The 18,036-nt window shown below is 38.6% G+C and overlaps 1 protein-coding gene across 10 annotated transcripts in view; it reads left to right on the top strand.

Moving 5' to 3' along the window:
- Positions 1-18,036, top strand: part of Cflar (CASP8 and FADD like apoptosis regulator) — a 57,768-nt gene that overhangs the window by 2,514 nt on the left and 37,218 nt on the right. For 7 of the 10 annotated variants that reach the window (XR_013092368.2, XR_013092372.2, XR_013092367.2 and 4 more), the window contains 2 exons: positions 87-169; positions 15,676-16,076. Coding sequence is in view for 1 of the 10 variants with exons in the window: in XM_076866899.2 (XP_076723014.2) it covers positions 15,781-16,076 (296 nt within the window). In the remaining 9 variants the exon portion in view is untranslated. Of the gene's footprint in view, positions 1-86; positions 170-15,675; positions 16,077-16,112; positions 16,570-18,036 lie in introns of those variants that run through there. The other 3 variants (XR_013092371.2, XR_013092370.2, XR_013092373.2) reach the window with 2 other exon arrangements.

The following is an 18,036-nucleotide window of genomic DNA, read 5'->3' as shown; positions in this document are numbered from 1 at the left end:
CATTCTACCAACGTGTATGGAGCTCCTCTAGACCAGGCAGAATTCTAGATATCTAAATTTGTTTCTTGTCTCCATAACCTCACCAGGTGTTGGAGAGACCAAGTAAAGTTACCTACGTAGACAATCTGGACAAGACCTACTACCATACAACAAAGGAGGAAACTTGTGGGTAGGTGATCAGACACTGAAGGCAATTGTGCTCAGGTGCATTCTTGTTTTACTTAGTATAAACCTGTGAGGCAAGAGGCACTGTTATTGTAATATTCTCTTTCTCCTTTGCATTTCACTCATGTCTTGTTTGGAAGTCTTCACACCCTACCTTCATGAATGTCCTATGTTCTCCTTTCACAAGCTTGGTGGCTACCTTTGCACTTACCACAGCATTGCATTTAACACTTTGCATTGTAATATTTTAAAAACTTTTCAGTCAAATTGTGGTAGAATTACCTCAATTAAATACCTCTAAAGTAACTAGACTAAGCCCCCCAGGAGTCCATTCCTACAGATAAGTAGAGGTTGTACTTGAGTGTCTTTTTCAGAAACTTATACACTCAAATACAGTCTTTGAAGTGCTTAGTGTGTGTGTGTGTGTGTGTGTGTGTGTATGTGTGTGTGTGTGTGTGTGTGTGTGTGTGTATATATATACTTATATATTCAAATATACATATATGGTACTTATATATTTATACAGTACTTATATACTTATATATATTCAGTATTTATTTATATGTTATGTATATAAATAAATGTACATGTATATTATATAAAGTATAATAATTATATATGTATAAGTACTTATAGATTTAAATATGCATATTCTATAAATATATAATTTTTAAAAATCCCTTATTTTGTATGGTGCTGCTTCTCCAAACTGAATTTCCAAACTGGTGCCTGTTCTACTAATATTTCTGCTTTTTCCACATGTAAATTTCCTCCTTCTGTCATCAATGAAAGATTTCTTTTTCTAATTATTACTTTTCTTGGTTTTAAGAATGTGTGTATCTGCAATTCATGTTTGAATTCATTTGCCTGTTTATATGCCCTGAATCATGGTTTTACTCCCTCTTCAATTCTTGGCTTAGGGGTATAGTTTCTTCTCTGACCATGCACATTTGAAAGAAAAATGACTTTATGCATGTATATACACATTACATGTATGTGTATAAATATGTATATGTGTTCTCAAATCTTCACAGATCAAATTGCTTCCTTTTCTACCCATTATTCCTTGTCCTGTATTTATGTTCCTTCAATATCTCCATTTCTACCCACTTTGTCTTTATTTAGTCATTAAAGTTTTGACTAAAATGAACAGCTTCTTCGTTATTTTCTTCTTATTATTGATATTGGGTTGTCATCTTTGGTAATTCAGTACCTATTACAAGAGACCTAATTCCTACCAATTTATTACCATATTCATCTGAATATTCAAGATTGTGTCTTCTACAGTGAACTCTTCAATTGAATAAAGCAGTTCATCATCATTTTTAAATTTTCCAATGTAATTGAAAACTGCTGTTGTACTTACTTGCTCCATGCTGTTTTCCAGGGTAATGATTTATTTTGATCATTTCACTTTACAAATGGGAACCATTGTTTCCTTATCTACTACTTGTGAAATTTTTGAGGTTTTGTTTTTATTATGTTTTTCTTAAAATGTCCTTTAGCTCTTTTTTGGGCTTATATATCCATTTTTTTAATTGAAGATTTCAAAGGTAACTTTTAAAGATAGACCTTTGTTTTAAAGAGCAGGCACTTGACAGATCTCTTGCTTGAATACCATCTGGTGAGTAGACCAAGATTCCTTGCAACAATGACCAAAACATGACTTGAAGTTGAATTTAAAAAAAAAAAAATCAATCTGTTCAGCAGTTACTGAGTATTTGCTAGTACTAGAGAATGGAAATACATAAATCTCCCTCTATTGATTGCAACTCTTTTTCTAGTTGGCAAAGACAAGATGCATCAGCAAAAGTTATGCTGAAAACCATGGCTGTGGAACAGCATTGAAGCTGAGTTTGACTTTACACTTGACTTGAGTTCTACTCTAATCCATGACTGTGTTATTTTAATTTGGCAGAAAAGTCTGTGTTCTAAGTGCCCTGGTGGACCTATTAGTGAAATGTGGTAGCACAGGGTGGTTATATATAGCACAAAGCTATACCTCCTGAGAATCAGAATTGAAGCCAGTTGCTATCTGCCTAGGCTTTCTGTAAACAAGTGGCTATCATTCAGCCAACTTGTAGAATGAATCTGTTCCTTTAACCTGTGTAATCACCAGAAATGTCAAGGAACTTAGAAGAAAAGATCAACTAAGGGATCAGAACCTAGGGAACAGGTTGTGTACCAGGGATGTACCAGGGATGATGGGATGATGAGACTGATGCAACTGGAGAATTTTTCTTTTCCACTTGTCTCCATTTTTTTGAGCCACTTTTTATTCCTCAACACCTTGAGGTACTCATGGTTGCCTGTAATCCCAGTGACTGGGAAGGATAAGTCAGGAGGATCACAAATTCAAGGTCAGCCTGGGCAACTTAGCAAGATTGTATCAAAATAAAAAGTAAAAAGGACTGAGGATGGAGCTCAGTGGTAGAGTCCCCCTGTTGCAATCTTCAGTACTGGAAAAAAAAAAATCACCTAACAAAAAACCTTGAGAAAGAACGTGGTTTCTGAGTGTAATCTCATGAGGATATATATCTAGTTCCTCTAAAGGTGACATCAGATGGTGTGGATACCTAAAAAGTGAAGCTTAGCCACAACCCTCCTTTGTACTACTTGGAACTCAGATCTGGTCTCTGACCCAGGCTTTACCAAAGCATTACAATTTGAAATCTTGAATAAACTCAGCCATCTGGGTCTATTGCTATTTCTTTTTTCTGCCAAGGAAAAGGAAAATTGGTGAAGAATGGATAAATGTAGCAAATCACACATTGTCCTGTTTTTTTTTTTCCTCAATGAAGTGAGTGAATAGAACAACAGTTTATTAAAAATTAGATTTGTATTAAACTTATAACATCTGGGGTGGGGCTGTAGTTCAGGACAGTGCTTGCCTATTATGCTGGAAGCCCCAGGTTCAGTCCTGAGTACTGCAAAACTAGGTAAGTAAATAAATAAATGAAAAATTAAAATAAAATATTACCATCTCATATGAGATATTTTTGTTTGTTTGTTTTGGGTGCTGGGGATTGAACTCAAGACCTTGTGGAGGTATTAGTTTTGAGAATGTTAAAGGGCTGTCCTGTTAGAGGAAAATACTTTAAATTTTAGGAACTTTTGAATCTCTTATTAAACTATCCTACACAGGGAACTGTGGTTGAAGATTGGACAAATGAAAACTGTGACACATAAATTTTTAATTTTAGAAATGACGGCTTATCAGGATTCAGTGAAAAGGATACATTTTTATGAAAACATACTGGAATTTAAACCTTTTGCTAAAAGGCCAGTGGATGTTAGGTGAGCTTGGCTGAAGACAGTATATTCTTCCTTTTCCAGGCAAGGTCCTGCCAGCTCTTGGTAAGCCTGCATGGGGGCTTACTAGGTCAGATTCATTTTGTAAGTTCCTCTGAAACAACAGTATCATTGTATCATGTGGTTACAAAAGCTTCCTTTCAAAACTCTCTCTTTGTCCTGGATCTAAAAAGCAGGTTCCAAGTGTGATATCTTATTAGATTACCAGTTCCATCTTGCCTCACTCTAGGTTGCAAAGGGTTGATTGAACATTACACCTGTGTATACCTGCTGAAATAGTGCAATGATTACTGGCCTGTTCAAGGCCTGAGAGGGCTGATCTTGGCAGGACTGGCCAGGGCCTACCCACAGCCAATTGAAGCAAAGAGCCTATCTACCCTTAAGCACTTCCATATGACAATACTCAACTGACTCTTGCATAGAATAAGATAAATGCCAGAAAAGAGTACAAACAGTGCTACAAGCAGGAGATGACCTGATTTGGAGATCAAGTCAACTATGGAAGAGATACCTTGAAAGAGGAGATAGAATTTTTTTTAAAAGATTTTTTTAGAGAGAGAGAGAATTTTTTAATATTTACTTTTTAGTTTTTCTTCTTGGCCGACACAACATCTTTGTTTGTATGTGGTGCTGAGGATCGAACCTGGGCCGCACGCATGCCAGGCGAGCTTGCTACCACTTGAGCCACATCCCCAGCCCAAGGAGATAGAATTTTAACATGCCGAGACTCAAAAGAGGCAAGGGTCTTTCTGAGTGGAGGCAAATGCTTGAGAAAAGATGCTGGGACAGAAAAACACTGTCCAGGGAGCACTGAGATACTTACTCATTTGGAGTTTGATTGTGGGTTTTACAGAAACGGGGTGATACTCTCATGCTTGGGCTGTATGTGACAAGTTTGCCCAGGTGAAAACTGATGGTTAAGATGGAGGAGGGTGGCTACATCAACTGGATTTAGATTTGTTTCTCCTGTGACTCTGCTCATGTTCCTGGATCCAGTGAAATTCTTCACAATATCCTTTTAGTCTAGATTCTCGTGTTGTGATTCATTCTTTCATCTTGTTGTGACTCATACACCTGTTATGAACCAGGGATATTGTTGGAAGTAACATTAGATCCAAATTTGTAAGAACTTGCCTGAGAGTCATAAGAAGTCTACTTTGTCTCAGTCCATTTGTGCTGCTATAAGAAAATGCCACAGACTGGGTAATTTGTAAAGAAGAGATATTTATTTCTCAAAATTCTGGAGGTTTAGTCTATTTCTAAGACCAAAGTGCTGGCACCTGTTGAGGGCAGCTCTCGACTTCTTTGAATGCTGGATCCTCTAGAGAGAGGGGAACAACCTGTCCTCACATGGCAGAAAGCCATTTTGTAAGGGCACTAATCCCATTCACGTGGGAGAAGCCCAAATGGCCTGATCACCTCCTAATGGCCCCACTTCTTAATCCTTTCACATTGGCAACCACTGAATTTTAAAGGGTATATGTTCAAGCCATAGCAGCCACATCAAACAACTTTTTAAAAAAATGCCTTCTAATTTTATGTCCTTTAGTGGTCTTCTATGGGATGTTTGAGTTTGTAGCTGCAACACTGCAGAAATCATGAACCACATGGTGATGTATTATTACACATCCTCAATTTAAGTATTTTGAGGGGGCTGTGAAATGGCATTTCAGACACTATCTTAGGTTTAAAATCCCTGCAGATGGAGGAGGAAAGATAGGTTTGTTATATCAGCTGCTCCAATTGCCACATGCACAGCCCACATCCACGGTCCCGCACATAAATGGAGGGGGTAGGTGGGTTCTGTTGTGTTAGAGATGAATGCATAGAACATCTGTGTATGCCACTCAGGATCATGCAACCCCCTCCTCCTTTGTTTTTTTAGAGTCTTCTGGGTGACTCTTTCAAGTACCTCGTGTTCATATCATGCTGGGGCTTTCCGACATCCGAAAGTTCCAGGTTTGCATGCTACTTTCTGCAGCTGTCAAGATGAGCTTTGCCCCATCGCCACCCAGGGTTGCCAGGTTGCTAAGACATTTTATTTGCTTTTGTGCTGTGGTTCAGCAAACAGGCCCTTGCTTTCATGCCACCCCATGACCTTGGTTAAGGAATGGAATGTTAAGTATGTCTTTAGATAGATTAACCAGTCATGCTGGTCACTATGCTGCTGATTACAGGGAACATTATGTGCTTTGGATACCAGATGGTTTGGAAGCAATTGACATTCTGTGAGAAGGGTTGAGAAGTCTGACCAAACTTACCACATTTTACTGTCACCTATTAGGGCAAATGCTGGGTGCCAGAGGTTTGTGCTAAGTGTTTTACTTGAAGTTTATATGTAGTATGGAGGTGGTAAAAAGAAGTTACTGACAGAATCTGTGTGAGCTTTTCACAGGAAAGTTTATACAATAGAAGGAGATGCCTCATTTGGGTCTGAAAACGCAGAGGGGTTTTGCTAGGCAGATAAGGGGAATTGGGTAAAACAGGCAAAGACACATGGGAAAGGTCTTATTGAGTGGTCAAAGCTGAATGTTCTTTAGTGGTCTTCTAGGAGATGTTTGAGTTTGTAATTGCAACATTGCAGAAATCATGAACCACATGGTGATGTATCATGAACCACATGGTGATGTATTATTCCATTAATGTATATTAATGAGGGATGAGAGCGACAATAGACTGTGTGACCTTGGATAGAAAGAAAATTGGAACTTGCAGTGGGAGATGAGGGATCACTGTAAGGTTCAAATCAAGAAAGTGAGTGGATCTAAGCAAGAACTTCACCTTCAGAAAGTTCATTCTAATAAAAGACAGATTTGGAAAGGGTGAGGTCAGAGGCAGGGAGAACAGAAAGGCCAGGGGATAAGTTAGGGTAAGAGATGGTTATCAGAGAACTCCAGCATTTAAAAAGGAGGTACAGGCTGAGGTTGGGGCTCAGCAGTAGAGCGGTTACCTCCCACATGTGAGGCACTGGGTTCGATCCTCAGACCACATAAAAATAAAAGTAAATGAACAAAATAAAGATATTGAGTCCATGTATAACTAAAATATATTTAAAAATAAATAAAAAGGAGATACAGAAAGAGAGTGCTGAGGACTGGGTTAGAGAAGGCCTGGGTAGAATATGGTGTGTGAGTTCAGCCCAGGGAGAAGTATTTTAAGGAAGGAATACTTATCAGCAACCAGATAAAGAGGACTAATTTTTTATGTTTGTTTATTTATTTTAAAATAAAATTTGTGTATATTTAAAGTATGACACATGATGTTATAAGATGCATGTATAGTAAAATGGTTGTTATAGTGGAACATATTAACATGTCAATCTCATATAGTAACCATTCCATGAACCCCTGTCCCTCACTCCCTCTAGCAAGAGCAGCTATAGTCTATTAGCAAAAATTCTGAATACATTACACTATTATTAACTATAGTCCTCATGTTATACACCGGATTTTTTACTTGTTCTTCCTACATATTTTCTACTTTATATCCTTTGATCTACATCTTCCCTCTTCTACCCCAGACTCTGGTAACCATTTATTCTCTATCTCTACATATTTGACTTTTTTTTTAGATTTTACATATAAGTGATATCATGCAATACAACACACTTTTCTTTGTGTTTGGTTTATTTCACTTAGCATGATGTCATCTAGTTCATCCATGTTGTGGCAAATAGCAGCAACTTCTCCCTTTTGAAGGGTGACTAATATTCCACTGTATATACACACCACAGTTTATTTGTTCAATAAACACTTAGTTTGTTTCCATAACTGGAAGCTGTTGTAAACCATACTGCAGCAAACCTGGGCATGCAGATATCTTTACAAGGCAGTGCTTTCATTTATTTTGGTGTATATACCAGTAGAAGAATTGCTGGGTCTGAAAGACTTCTAAGTACCCTGGACATGGCAGCTAGGAGATCACCAAGGCCTTGACTAGAGTGGCATCCTCAGGGCTGGCCTGCTAGGGTAAAAGGAATCAGATACCTGCTTTCATATAACACTCCAGGGAGTGCTCGATAATTCAGTAATCAAGACAGATAATATTTTAATGCAACATTTTAAAATACCAACATAATTGTTAAAATGTATAATGAACCAATTATCAAAATTTTAAGCAAAAAGAGTAAGAGCTTTATTGATGTTTCTTTTACCTCAGATTCCAGTCTGGCTTGACAGTAAGGGTCATTGTGTAAGGAAAATGGTGGGTAAGGCCCAGGTGCAGGCCTGCTGAGTGAAATTGAAGCTGAAGCAATTAAAGCACTGAGTAGAGACTCTGCCCTCATGATGTCCCAGCGTCAGGTGAAAGGAAATAAAATGAAAGAATGGTCAGTCTAAGGGACCTCTGACTTAAGGGCTTTGGGGTTTATTTATTGTGTAAGATAGAAAAGACTTGAACATGGGGAGTAGGCCCTGCAGTGTCTGATGAAAGCACTGGTGTAAGGGCTCAGGGGAAACAGGAGGGGACAAATGGGATGGTCCTCCCTGGACAAGCTGAAGGACAGAAGGTGCCAATTGGGGCAGTGGAAAGGTGAGAGGTTGCAGGAACTCGGGCCTTATAAATGACAAGGTCATGTATAAGGGAATGCCCCTGACAAAAAGCAGCAATAGATGGGTTAGGATGGAAGAAAGCCATGCAGGAGGGAGTTGACGCAAGAGGTATAGAGACGGAGCTGACAAAGGGTCTCGTAAAAGAAGTGGCTGAGCATCAGAAGGCGCCCAGCTGAGGCTGGAACTCACAGGGTGTGGAGTATCAGTTTCTGTGTTGAGTAATCTTTTCTCCCTCCTTCTGAGCTACTTGTTGGTCTACGTGTATGAGTGCAGGAACTCAGAACCTGAGGCTGGGGTGCAGGGTGACCAACCATCCCAGTTAGGCCAAGACCGAAAGCCTTTCTGGGATCAGGACTTTTAGTGCTAAAACTGGAAGGTTCAGGACACACCAAGCCCATTCATTTCTCTAAGGTGTTATAGGATTGGAAGTCAGGAGTCAAACAGGTAAGAGAACTGAGGGTGCTGGCTGGAGGGTTTGGAGCACATGTTCCAGATTGGGTCTGGAGGAAAGGAAGTGAGGCCATTTCCTTGTAGCCGTGTTCATTATTCATTCGTTTACTCATCACATACTAAGTGAGTGCCAACTGTGAGTCAGGCCCTGGGATCTGCGCAGAGGATTGAAGGGCAAAGAAGAAATAAATGCCCTCTTAAAATATCCTTCTGTAGTGGCAAAGGTCTATTGGCACTCAGGACCCATCTCTGTTTATTTACAGGGTCTCTTCTGAGGGGTACTTCTCTCTAGAGAACTCCAAACTGTATTTTCCAGACTCCTCTAAAGCTAAGATGTGACTAAGTTAAGTGCATTTTTAGGGAAACTTTGCAAAGGAAGAGACCAATACTTTGCTCCTCTTAGTTTTCTCTGCCGGTGAGGAGGGTGGTAGTGATATGGGGTTTGGGGAAGAGTGTTAGCATGTAGTCATCAGCTTTTTAGGTGTTGGAGGTATGTGTGGCTGCGTCAGGTCTCCTCCTGATCCCTAGATGTCTGCTCTATGGCAATCTCCTGAATGCTCACTACCTCAGTCCAGAAATGTGGTTCTGGGAGCCCCAGGAGCCTTTGTTAGAAACTCAGCCTAGAGCCCCTTCCTCTAGCCCCATGCTCCTTTTGTGAGCCAGTAACAGCTGTTTTATGTAAGTTTTGCTCAGTGTTTTATGTGAGCTTTGTTTGGGACTTTAAACAATCATTGGCAATAGCCTCATGATTTCTAGCAGAGAAATGAAAACTGAAACTGGACTTAGGCGTTAGCTGGTCTGGTTGTGAAGGTTACAGACAGTTTGTACTAACCTGGAGACTTTGTGTGGGAGTGGAAAAGAAGGAGAAACAGTCACTGAATTTGAATGTGCCTGAAGAAAAGCTACACTTAAAATTCTAGAAATCACACAGGTGCCAGTTTTGTTTGGCAAGAGAAGGCGAAATGGCCTGAAACACTGGTAAAATGAAACAAATGGATATATTGACCATGAAGGATTGTGTATCTGAAAGCCGGGAAGAAAAAGAATTGGACTTGGACAGGTCCTTTACCTCTCCAGGCAGGATGGGGTTGGTAACAGATGGGTACAAGTCCTTGTATAGAGCTTTCTACACACTCCTTGTCTTTGGAACCATGTTAAATAAAACCTGTCCTGTTGTTTTTGAAGATAACTTTGAGAACCTGAAGGCTTTCTTGTTCTAAGGTACATTCACATCAAGGAAGCTCTAAGAGCTATTTAGATGCTATGAGATAGTTTCTGTATGACTTTTTTTTTTCAAAACTGTATTCTTTTATATGATAATTATTAATCAAACTGGTAAAGGCTGAGTGCAGAAGAAACGGGAACTAATTTTTCAGTTTCTAAAACTATAAGATTTCCTTTTGACTTACTATTGTACTGTGGTATGAGTTATATTAGTCCTTGCTTATCTGAGGTTTTTCTTTCTGTGTTTTCAGTTACCCACAGTAATCTAAGAATATTAAATGAAAATTTTCAGAAATAAGTTTTAAATTGTGAACCAATTGAGTAGTGAGGTGAAATCTTACAGCATCCTGCTTAGTGCTGCCTGAGGTGTAAATTATTCCTTTGTCCAGAGTTTTCACACTGTATGTAATACCCTCCCATAAGTCATGTTGTAGCTATCTTGGTTATCAGAACAACTATTGCAGTGTGTATACTGAAGTAACACTTATTTTACTTAAAATGTCCCCAAAGCACAAAGTAGTGACGCTGGCAATTTTATTGCAGCATATTATTTTAATTGGGCTATTTTATATTAGTTATTATTGTTAATCTCTTAAGGTATATAATATATAAATTAAACTTTATCATAGTTATGTGTATTTAGGAAAAATCTTAGTACATGTATGGTTTGGTACTATCCATGATTTTGGGCATCCACTGGAGCTTTTGAAATTTATCTCCTGCAGATAATGGGGGACTACTACATATTTATTTAAGTATCTGTATATCTGTCACACTAAACTTATGAAGAAAAATATTATAAATTTAGCCATTTCTCCTTTGTATTCTTATCTAGTCACATTCCCTTCTTCACAAAATGGAAGTCACTTTACTGAATTCAGTATTTATTATTATAATGTAAATTTCAATATATTCACTATATATATATATATATCCCTAAATAATATATGGTATTAGTGGTTTCTTGATATTTAGAATCTTATATAAATTAATCATATCATATGTATATTTTAGCATCTTCCATTTTGCCTCAACGAAAATTTTTGGGTCTTGTGAGATTCATATAATTCTATAGTTCATTCATTTTCAGGGCTGCATAACATTTCATTAAAGAAATATAATGTTTTTTTCAATCTCTCTCTCTTTTTTTTTTTTTTTTTTTGATACCAAGGATTGAACCCAGGGGCACTTAACCACCGAACCATATCCCCAGTCCTTTTTTATGTTTTATTAGAGATAAGGTCTTGCTGAGTTGCTTAGGGCCTCCCCAAGTTGTGGAGGCTGGCTTTGAATTCATGATCCTCATGCCTTAGCTTCTTGAGTCACTGGGATTACGGGCATTTGCCACTGCACTCAGCTTTATCTCTTCTTGATGGACTTTTGGGTGGTTTCCATTTTTTTTTCTTTTTGCTGTAATATCCACTGCTATGAGAAACATTTGGACATTTCTTGGTATACCTGTCTGCAGGTTTTTAAAGGGTATTTATTTAGGAATGAAATTTTCATGTCATGGAGTAGTATGTGTTTTCAGTTTTACCAGATGATGCTAAATTGTTCTTCAAAGTAGCTGTATCAATTTTTTAAAAATTTATTTTACTTATTCTAATTTCTTATATATGACAGCAGAATTTAATTCAATTCATATTACACAAATAGAGAACAATTTTTCATGTCTCTGGTTGTACACAAAGTAGAGTCACACCATTGTGTTTTCATACATGCACTTAGGGTAATAGTGTCCATCTCATTCCACGGTCTTTCCTACCCCCATCCCCCTCCCTTCTCCTTCCTCTCCTTTACCCTATCTAAAGTTTGTCTATTCCTCACATGCTGCCTCCACATCCCTATTATGAATCAGCATCTTTATATCAGAGAAAACATTCAGCATTTGGTTTTTTGGGTTTGGCTTACTTCACTTAGCATTATATTCTCCAACTCCATTCATTTACCTGTAAATACCATGATTTTATTCTCTTTTAATACTGAGTAATATTCCATTGTGTATATATACCACGTTTTCTTTAACCATTAATCTACTGAAGGGTACCTAGGGTGGTTCCACAATTTAGCTATTGTGTATTGTGCTGCTAATTCCTCCAGTAATACATACAATTTCATGTTTCTCTGCCATTTAGCAGTAGATATTAACATTTGACTAATGTGAAATAATATCTCATTATAGTTTAAGTCTGCACTTGTCTGACTACTATTGAGGTTTGAACTTTTTTGTTTTTTTCAAGTGTTTTAGTGGCTTTTCTCTTTTCCTGTGTCATATAAACTTAAAATCAGCTTGCCAAGGTCCATGGAAAATTTGTTTTTGGCTTTTTGATTGGACTTATATTGAGTTTACAAATGTGTTTGAAATTCAGTATCTTTGTGATATTGAGCTTTCTGTCCATGATTAAGGTATAATGAAGATATTGATTTCTTCAGTTATCTCCATCTTCAATGAAGTCTTCAATAAAGTAATTTGTTCTTTAAATGTCTTACTAACAAACATTAGATTTAGTCTATGTGACTTATAGATGTTATTTTAAATAGTGTCTTTTTGAAATCTACCTCTTATTCCTATTTTTGCTAATTATTGAAATGTAATTGACTTTTATTTATTGATCATGTATCTCAAAAACTTCAATCTGTTATTAATTCTAACATTTTGCTTATTAATATACTTGAGTTTTCTGTGTAGAAAGTGAATAATGATAGTCATTTCTTCCATTCAAGTGCTGATATTCTATCTTTTCTTCTTTCTCATTTTATTGTGCTGGCTCTGTCCTTCAGTATGATATTGAATAAAAGGGATAATCATGCACATCTTTGTCTCAGTCCTGATTTTAAGGATACCATTAAGTACCATATTTGCTGTGGGTTCTCCTTTTTTGTAATTACTCTTTAACTGTTTTTAGGCTGCTGTCTAATAAGATAAATTCCTTGCTTTTAATCCATACATCAGTTTTTTAGGGAACTTACATCTTTATTATATTGGATCACTCTACTCATGAACAAAGTATGGCTCTCCATTTATCTAGTTCTTTATTTATGTCTTTTCAATAATATATAGGTTTTTCTCCATTGAGGTCTTGCCTATCTTTTGTTGGAATCATTTCTATGTTATGTTTGATGCTATTATATACAATATCACTGTAGTGTTCTTAGCTCTTTTTTCTTTTTGATTTCCTACAGTTTTACTTATTTTCTTAACATCTCAACAGTGTATTTGAGCAAATGTTTTTATGTCTTATCCCACATCTCTACATATGTTATAGTCACAGGGGTTTTTTTCCTCCTAGATTATTTAGCACAAGATTTCTCAGCCTCAGTGCTGTGAGCTTTTTGCCTGGATAATTCCTTGTTGTGGGGGAATGTGTATAGTGGGATGTTTAATAGCATCCCTGGCCTCTGTACACCAGATCCTAGCAGCACCATCTGGAGATGGTGACCAGAAATGTCTCTAGACATCATCAAATTAACCCTGAGGTCCAAAACTGCCATGGATAAGAACCATTGATCTGGTGCCTATAATATTGCAAAAATTTCCCTTATGTCTTTAAATTTATTTTAAGATAACTTATTTTAAATTCTTTCAGATGTAGGTTCCTAGGATGTGAATTCTGTTTGTTTTGTCTACTGTCATGGTGATTTTTATTTTTGTGCATAGTGGTTTTTAAACATGCATTTACCTTCTGCAGAAGTTCTTTACCTAGAATCTCTCATGCTTTGGGTTGGGAAGGTGGTCCTATAAGTAGGTTTTGTGTTTGATTCTGAAGATACTGAGGGCTTCCCTAGTCTTAGAGTAATGTTTCTGTTCATTTCTTGCCTACAATTTAAAGAAACCCCAACCAAGTCATGATTGCTTGGATCCTAGCCTGACCTCTCCCTTATATGGTTTTCTTTCTCAATCGTGACATCTCTAGCCACAGTTAACTGCCCCCATCATGGTCCCAGCATGCCTATACTGCATCTAGGTGGCCTGGTTCCATGTAGGGATCTGTATTTTTCTTTTGGTATTTTCTCTCAGTGTGCCAGATGCTACCACTGAGTAATTTAGATTTTGCTGCCAAACTATACCCTTGTTAGCACAGAGGGAAGATAGCATGCCAGGGCTCTTGTTGAGTGTGCGTGACTGGCAGAAAGCAGTCGTGGGTATAACTGTTGGAGAGGAACTGAGCAGATAATTTTTTAAAGAATTATCTAATTTTGTTAACTCTTGATGGCATCGTTATATCACTGATAATGACGAATTATATAGAGGGCTACTTTTAAAAATAGAGACTTAAACATTTCATTTCTGGTAATTCTGTTTGGTTCGTTTTCAAATGTGTCTAGTGAACTTGGATAATATTTTTTACTCTTGTGTTTAATGACCTTGTATTTATTTTATTTTATTTTCCCTCTTATTTTATTTCTTCTAGTGTATACAAATATTTTAGTAGTTTATAATAACATCTACTCCCAAGATTGTGGCTTTTAGTGAGTACAGTATAAAAAGAACTTGGTGTTCTTTTTTCTTTTAAATATATATTTTTAGTTGTATATGGATACAGCACCTTTATTTATTTATTTTTATGTGGTGCTGAGGATCGAACCCAGGGCCTGACACGTGATAGGTGAGCGCTCCACTGCTGAGCCACAGCCGCAGCCCAAACTTGGTGTTCTTTTCATGGAAACTGGTAAAAGTTAAAGTACTGTTAGCCTGTGAGTGGCATGTAGATTTTACTCTTTCTGAAACACTAAAATTAGTGTTCAAATTTCAGACAAAAAAATAAAGTCATTTTGAGTACCAATTTTTGACTTTAAGTAGTCATTTGAGTAAATTTCATTTTTCCCTTTACTCACACACAACCCTACTTCGATGAAGTTTGGCTGAATGGACACAGGATTGGCACAGCCATTCCGAAACTAGACAAACATACTTGTACGCAGAGAGTCGGGATGTGTTTTCATTTATTTTTTGCCCAGAACAGAAGAGCTGATTTTGTGTAAATTAAAACTATGAAACTTAAAAGTAGAATAGATAGTGATCACCGTTTGCAACTTAAAATTTGAAAAAAAAATGTTGAATTTTAATGGAAGAAGTTAAGAACACACCCAAAGAATGAACTTCCCAACTCCCACCCAGACCGCATCCCCAGGATGAGATCTTTCCCTGGGTCTCCTGCACCAATTCCTTGCTTCCACAGATGCCATCAGGTGTGGGCTGATTGCAATTGCAGTCACGTAGCAGTCTACTGAGAGTTTGGGGCATCTGGCATATCCATGGGGCTCAGGGTCTGAAGGCCCGATCAAAACCTCACAAGGTCTTTTCTCAGCCCAGTGCCAAGTCCCATGTGCATCCAGATGAAGCTGGGAAAAGGGCTTGGGCTTTAGAGGCTGAGCTACAGGTGTGAGTGCAGGTTTTAAAGAGCAACTGAAGAAAAGGGGTGGGCAGGGACAGAAGCCTATTTCCCTCTTGTTCTTGATACCCCACAGAGAGAGTAGGGCGTCTTACAAGACCTTCATTGGCCCAAGTCCACGTGGGTGGGGAATCACTGCAAGTGGAAGCTAACCCCTGTGACACCAGTTTCTGTATTCAGTTCCTTAGTCATTGAGATTTTTCCTCTTCCTCCCACGGAGGGCACTCGTGAACTTAGTCATTAATTCCCTATTTGTGATTTTCCCTTACCCTGCTTTACATTCTGATAAGTTCTGACAAAGCATGTGGGATTTTTTGGAGAAAATTTTATCTTAGGTTTCATTTCCTTTACCATGTAGATCTTTTTCTCTGGTTGTCTTGGGTTTTAGATTAGTCTTGGGTTTTGGCTTCATCTACTGAGGATCGATCTCTCTCTCTCTCTCTCTCTCTCTCTCTCTCTCAACTTAAAACATATGAATTCAATCTATCAGGTTAGGGAGACCAGCAAGAAAGGGAAAAACTATGAATCTAAACCATAAGTTATTTTGATAAAAGGATTAAAAAAATCTACTCTTACCACAGAACTTCTGCACTGGGAAGAACTATGAAAGAAATGAAGAAAGCCCTCAGAAATGAAGTTGGTGACCTCGCGGCTCTCTGTTGAGCACTTTACTACTGTTCCTTAGGATGGCACTGTGCCAGACGTCTGCCGAGGTCATTCTTCAGGTGGAAGAGGCACTTGATGAAGAAGAAAAGGAGATGCTGTTCTTTTTGTGTCTGGATATTACTGCAGATGTAGTTCCACCTACAGTCAGGGACCTTCTGGATATTTTATGTGAGAGAGGGAAGCTGTCTGTGGTGCAGTTGGCCGAGCTGCTCTACAGAGTGAGGCGGTTTGACCTGCTCAAGCGGATTTTGAAGATGGACAGAACAGCCGTGGAGGCTCACCTGCGCAGCCATCCTCACCTTGTTTCGGACTATAGGTAAATCATCAGCCCCTCTGCAGGCTTGACCGGTGGGAGGGCGTGAGGTGGCCTAGGCTCTACTGAATGACAAAAATAAGGACAGTAACAAGAGCAGCCACATCACTTTCTTTTCCCTCTCACCCAAGTGCTACCTGATATCACTTCATTGCTTTGAACTCTTTGAATTCTTAAAATGCGCTTGCTTGAAGGAATTGGGTAGAAGAGCATAATGACAGTGGAAGGGACAGATGGTACATGTTTGCCTGAAGGACAGAATGACAAGAAAGGAAGAAAGATGGGAACCACTGAGAGCTAGTAATTCTTGCCAGCTCCTGGCAGTGTGAGAGCCGCAGTGGTGTTGCTAGCTGATTTTCTGTGATGTCATTTTTTTTGACAATTTCCGGAACTGAGAAAGGAAATAACAAGTCTATAATAATCTTCCTATCTTTGTGGAACTCCATGACACCCTGACTTTCTGTCAGTCGTTGCCCTGCAGAGGAAGTTTAGCGGGGTGAGTTTCCTTCTGGTGGTCCTGCCCTAGGAGACCCTGGGGAACTCTTCAGTTGACCGCCTCCTAAGCCCCCTTCAGGTCAAAAGGGAGAACAGCAGCTGAGGTCCTCTTAAGTTCAGGCGCCTCTTCCTCCTGCTCTCAGGGTATGTCTTAAAGGTTCAAAAGGGGCACAGAAGTCATTGGAAAGAATGAGTTTTCTGGTGGGGGAGGAAGAGAACTTGTTCCTAAGCTGCTGTTTCTTTTTTCTCCAGGCCACCAGCCTTTTGTTCAATCGATAATGTTTATTTGGAAATGATATATATTATCAAGAACTGTACTAAAGAGAGCTGAAAGCAGTGTGGGCTTTGGAAAGTGTAACAGAGTTGAGGCTGCAAGGCCTGTTTCAAGTCTCACATCTACAATTATATGCCCTGCAGGGTGGCCAGTCACTAACCTGGGTTGAACCTTTGTTTCCTGGCTGTAAACTGAAGAAGAATAATATCCAACTTCAGAAGGCTATTGTGAGCACCAATTAATCATGTGCTTCTTTGTTTTTGTTTTTATTTATTTATTTAGATACTTGGGATTGAACCCAGGGGTGCTTTGCCACTGAGCTAAATACCAAGCCCTTTTTATTTTTTATTTTGAGGCTGGCCTCAAACTTGTGATCCTCCTGTCTCAGCCTCCAAATAACCCTGATTACAGGAATGTGCCTCTGTGGCTCCAGCAAATTATTATTATTTTTAATTATGAAGCACTCTGCAGGAAGCAAAGGATTACTGTTGTTATTATTCTTGATCTTTTTCCATGTGTCCAACCATTATATAATGTCATGCACCTTCTTCACACTGGGAGGCTCTGACTGGGTTTCAGAGTCTAGTAGTGTGCTCTCTCCGTTCTGCATCTCTTGGAGTGGAAATAGTGCATCAGGCCCTCTGGAAGAGAGGCTGGAGCTCTGGGTTCTTCATCCATCTGTTGAGCAGGCTTCAGTGTGTAGCAGTGTGTACCTGGTGTTTGTTGAGCTCTGGGGAAAAATGAATGAAGAATCTCCCATTCCTAAGAATCTGGGAGTCTAACTGGGAAAACGACCTTCTAAGCAGTGATGACAATATGCTGACAGTCATGTTAAAAGACATCCTAGGAGCTCTAACTGGAGCAGAGGTGATTGTCAGCAGGACTTTGTAGACCAAGACATCTCAGGTCAGAATCCCCATGATGTAGACACCTTTTGCCTTTTGCAGTCAAACATGGGCCAGGATATTCCAGGCATTTCTTTGCTTTAGAATCTTGTGATGATGGCCCCTGAATCAATACCACCTGGAAGCTTGTCAGGGGAAGAAGATGGCCAATTCAAATTCTATTTCTGCCTTACATGGTAGTCATTTGGGTTCTTAATTCATTTCACTGTAACTTGTGGGGAAGCTAGGGGATTCTTCAGGGAAGTTTTTATTCTCTGAGTTGTTTTCAGAATTGTTAGTTGAAAGGGAG

This window comes from Callospermophilus lateralis, chromosome 9 (genome assembly GCF_048772815.1).
Source record: "Callospermophilus lateralis isolate mCalLat2 chromosome 9, mCalLat2.hap1, whole genome shotgun sequence".
NCBI lineage: Eukaryota > Metazoa > Chordata > Mammalia > Rodentia > Sciuridae > Callospermophilus > Callospermophilus lateralis.
The sequence above is the reverse complement of the archived record's forward strand: the minus strand, read 5'-3'. Positions and strand labels throughout refer to the sequence as shown.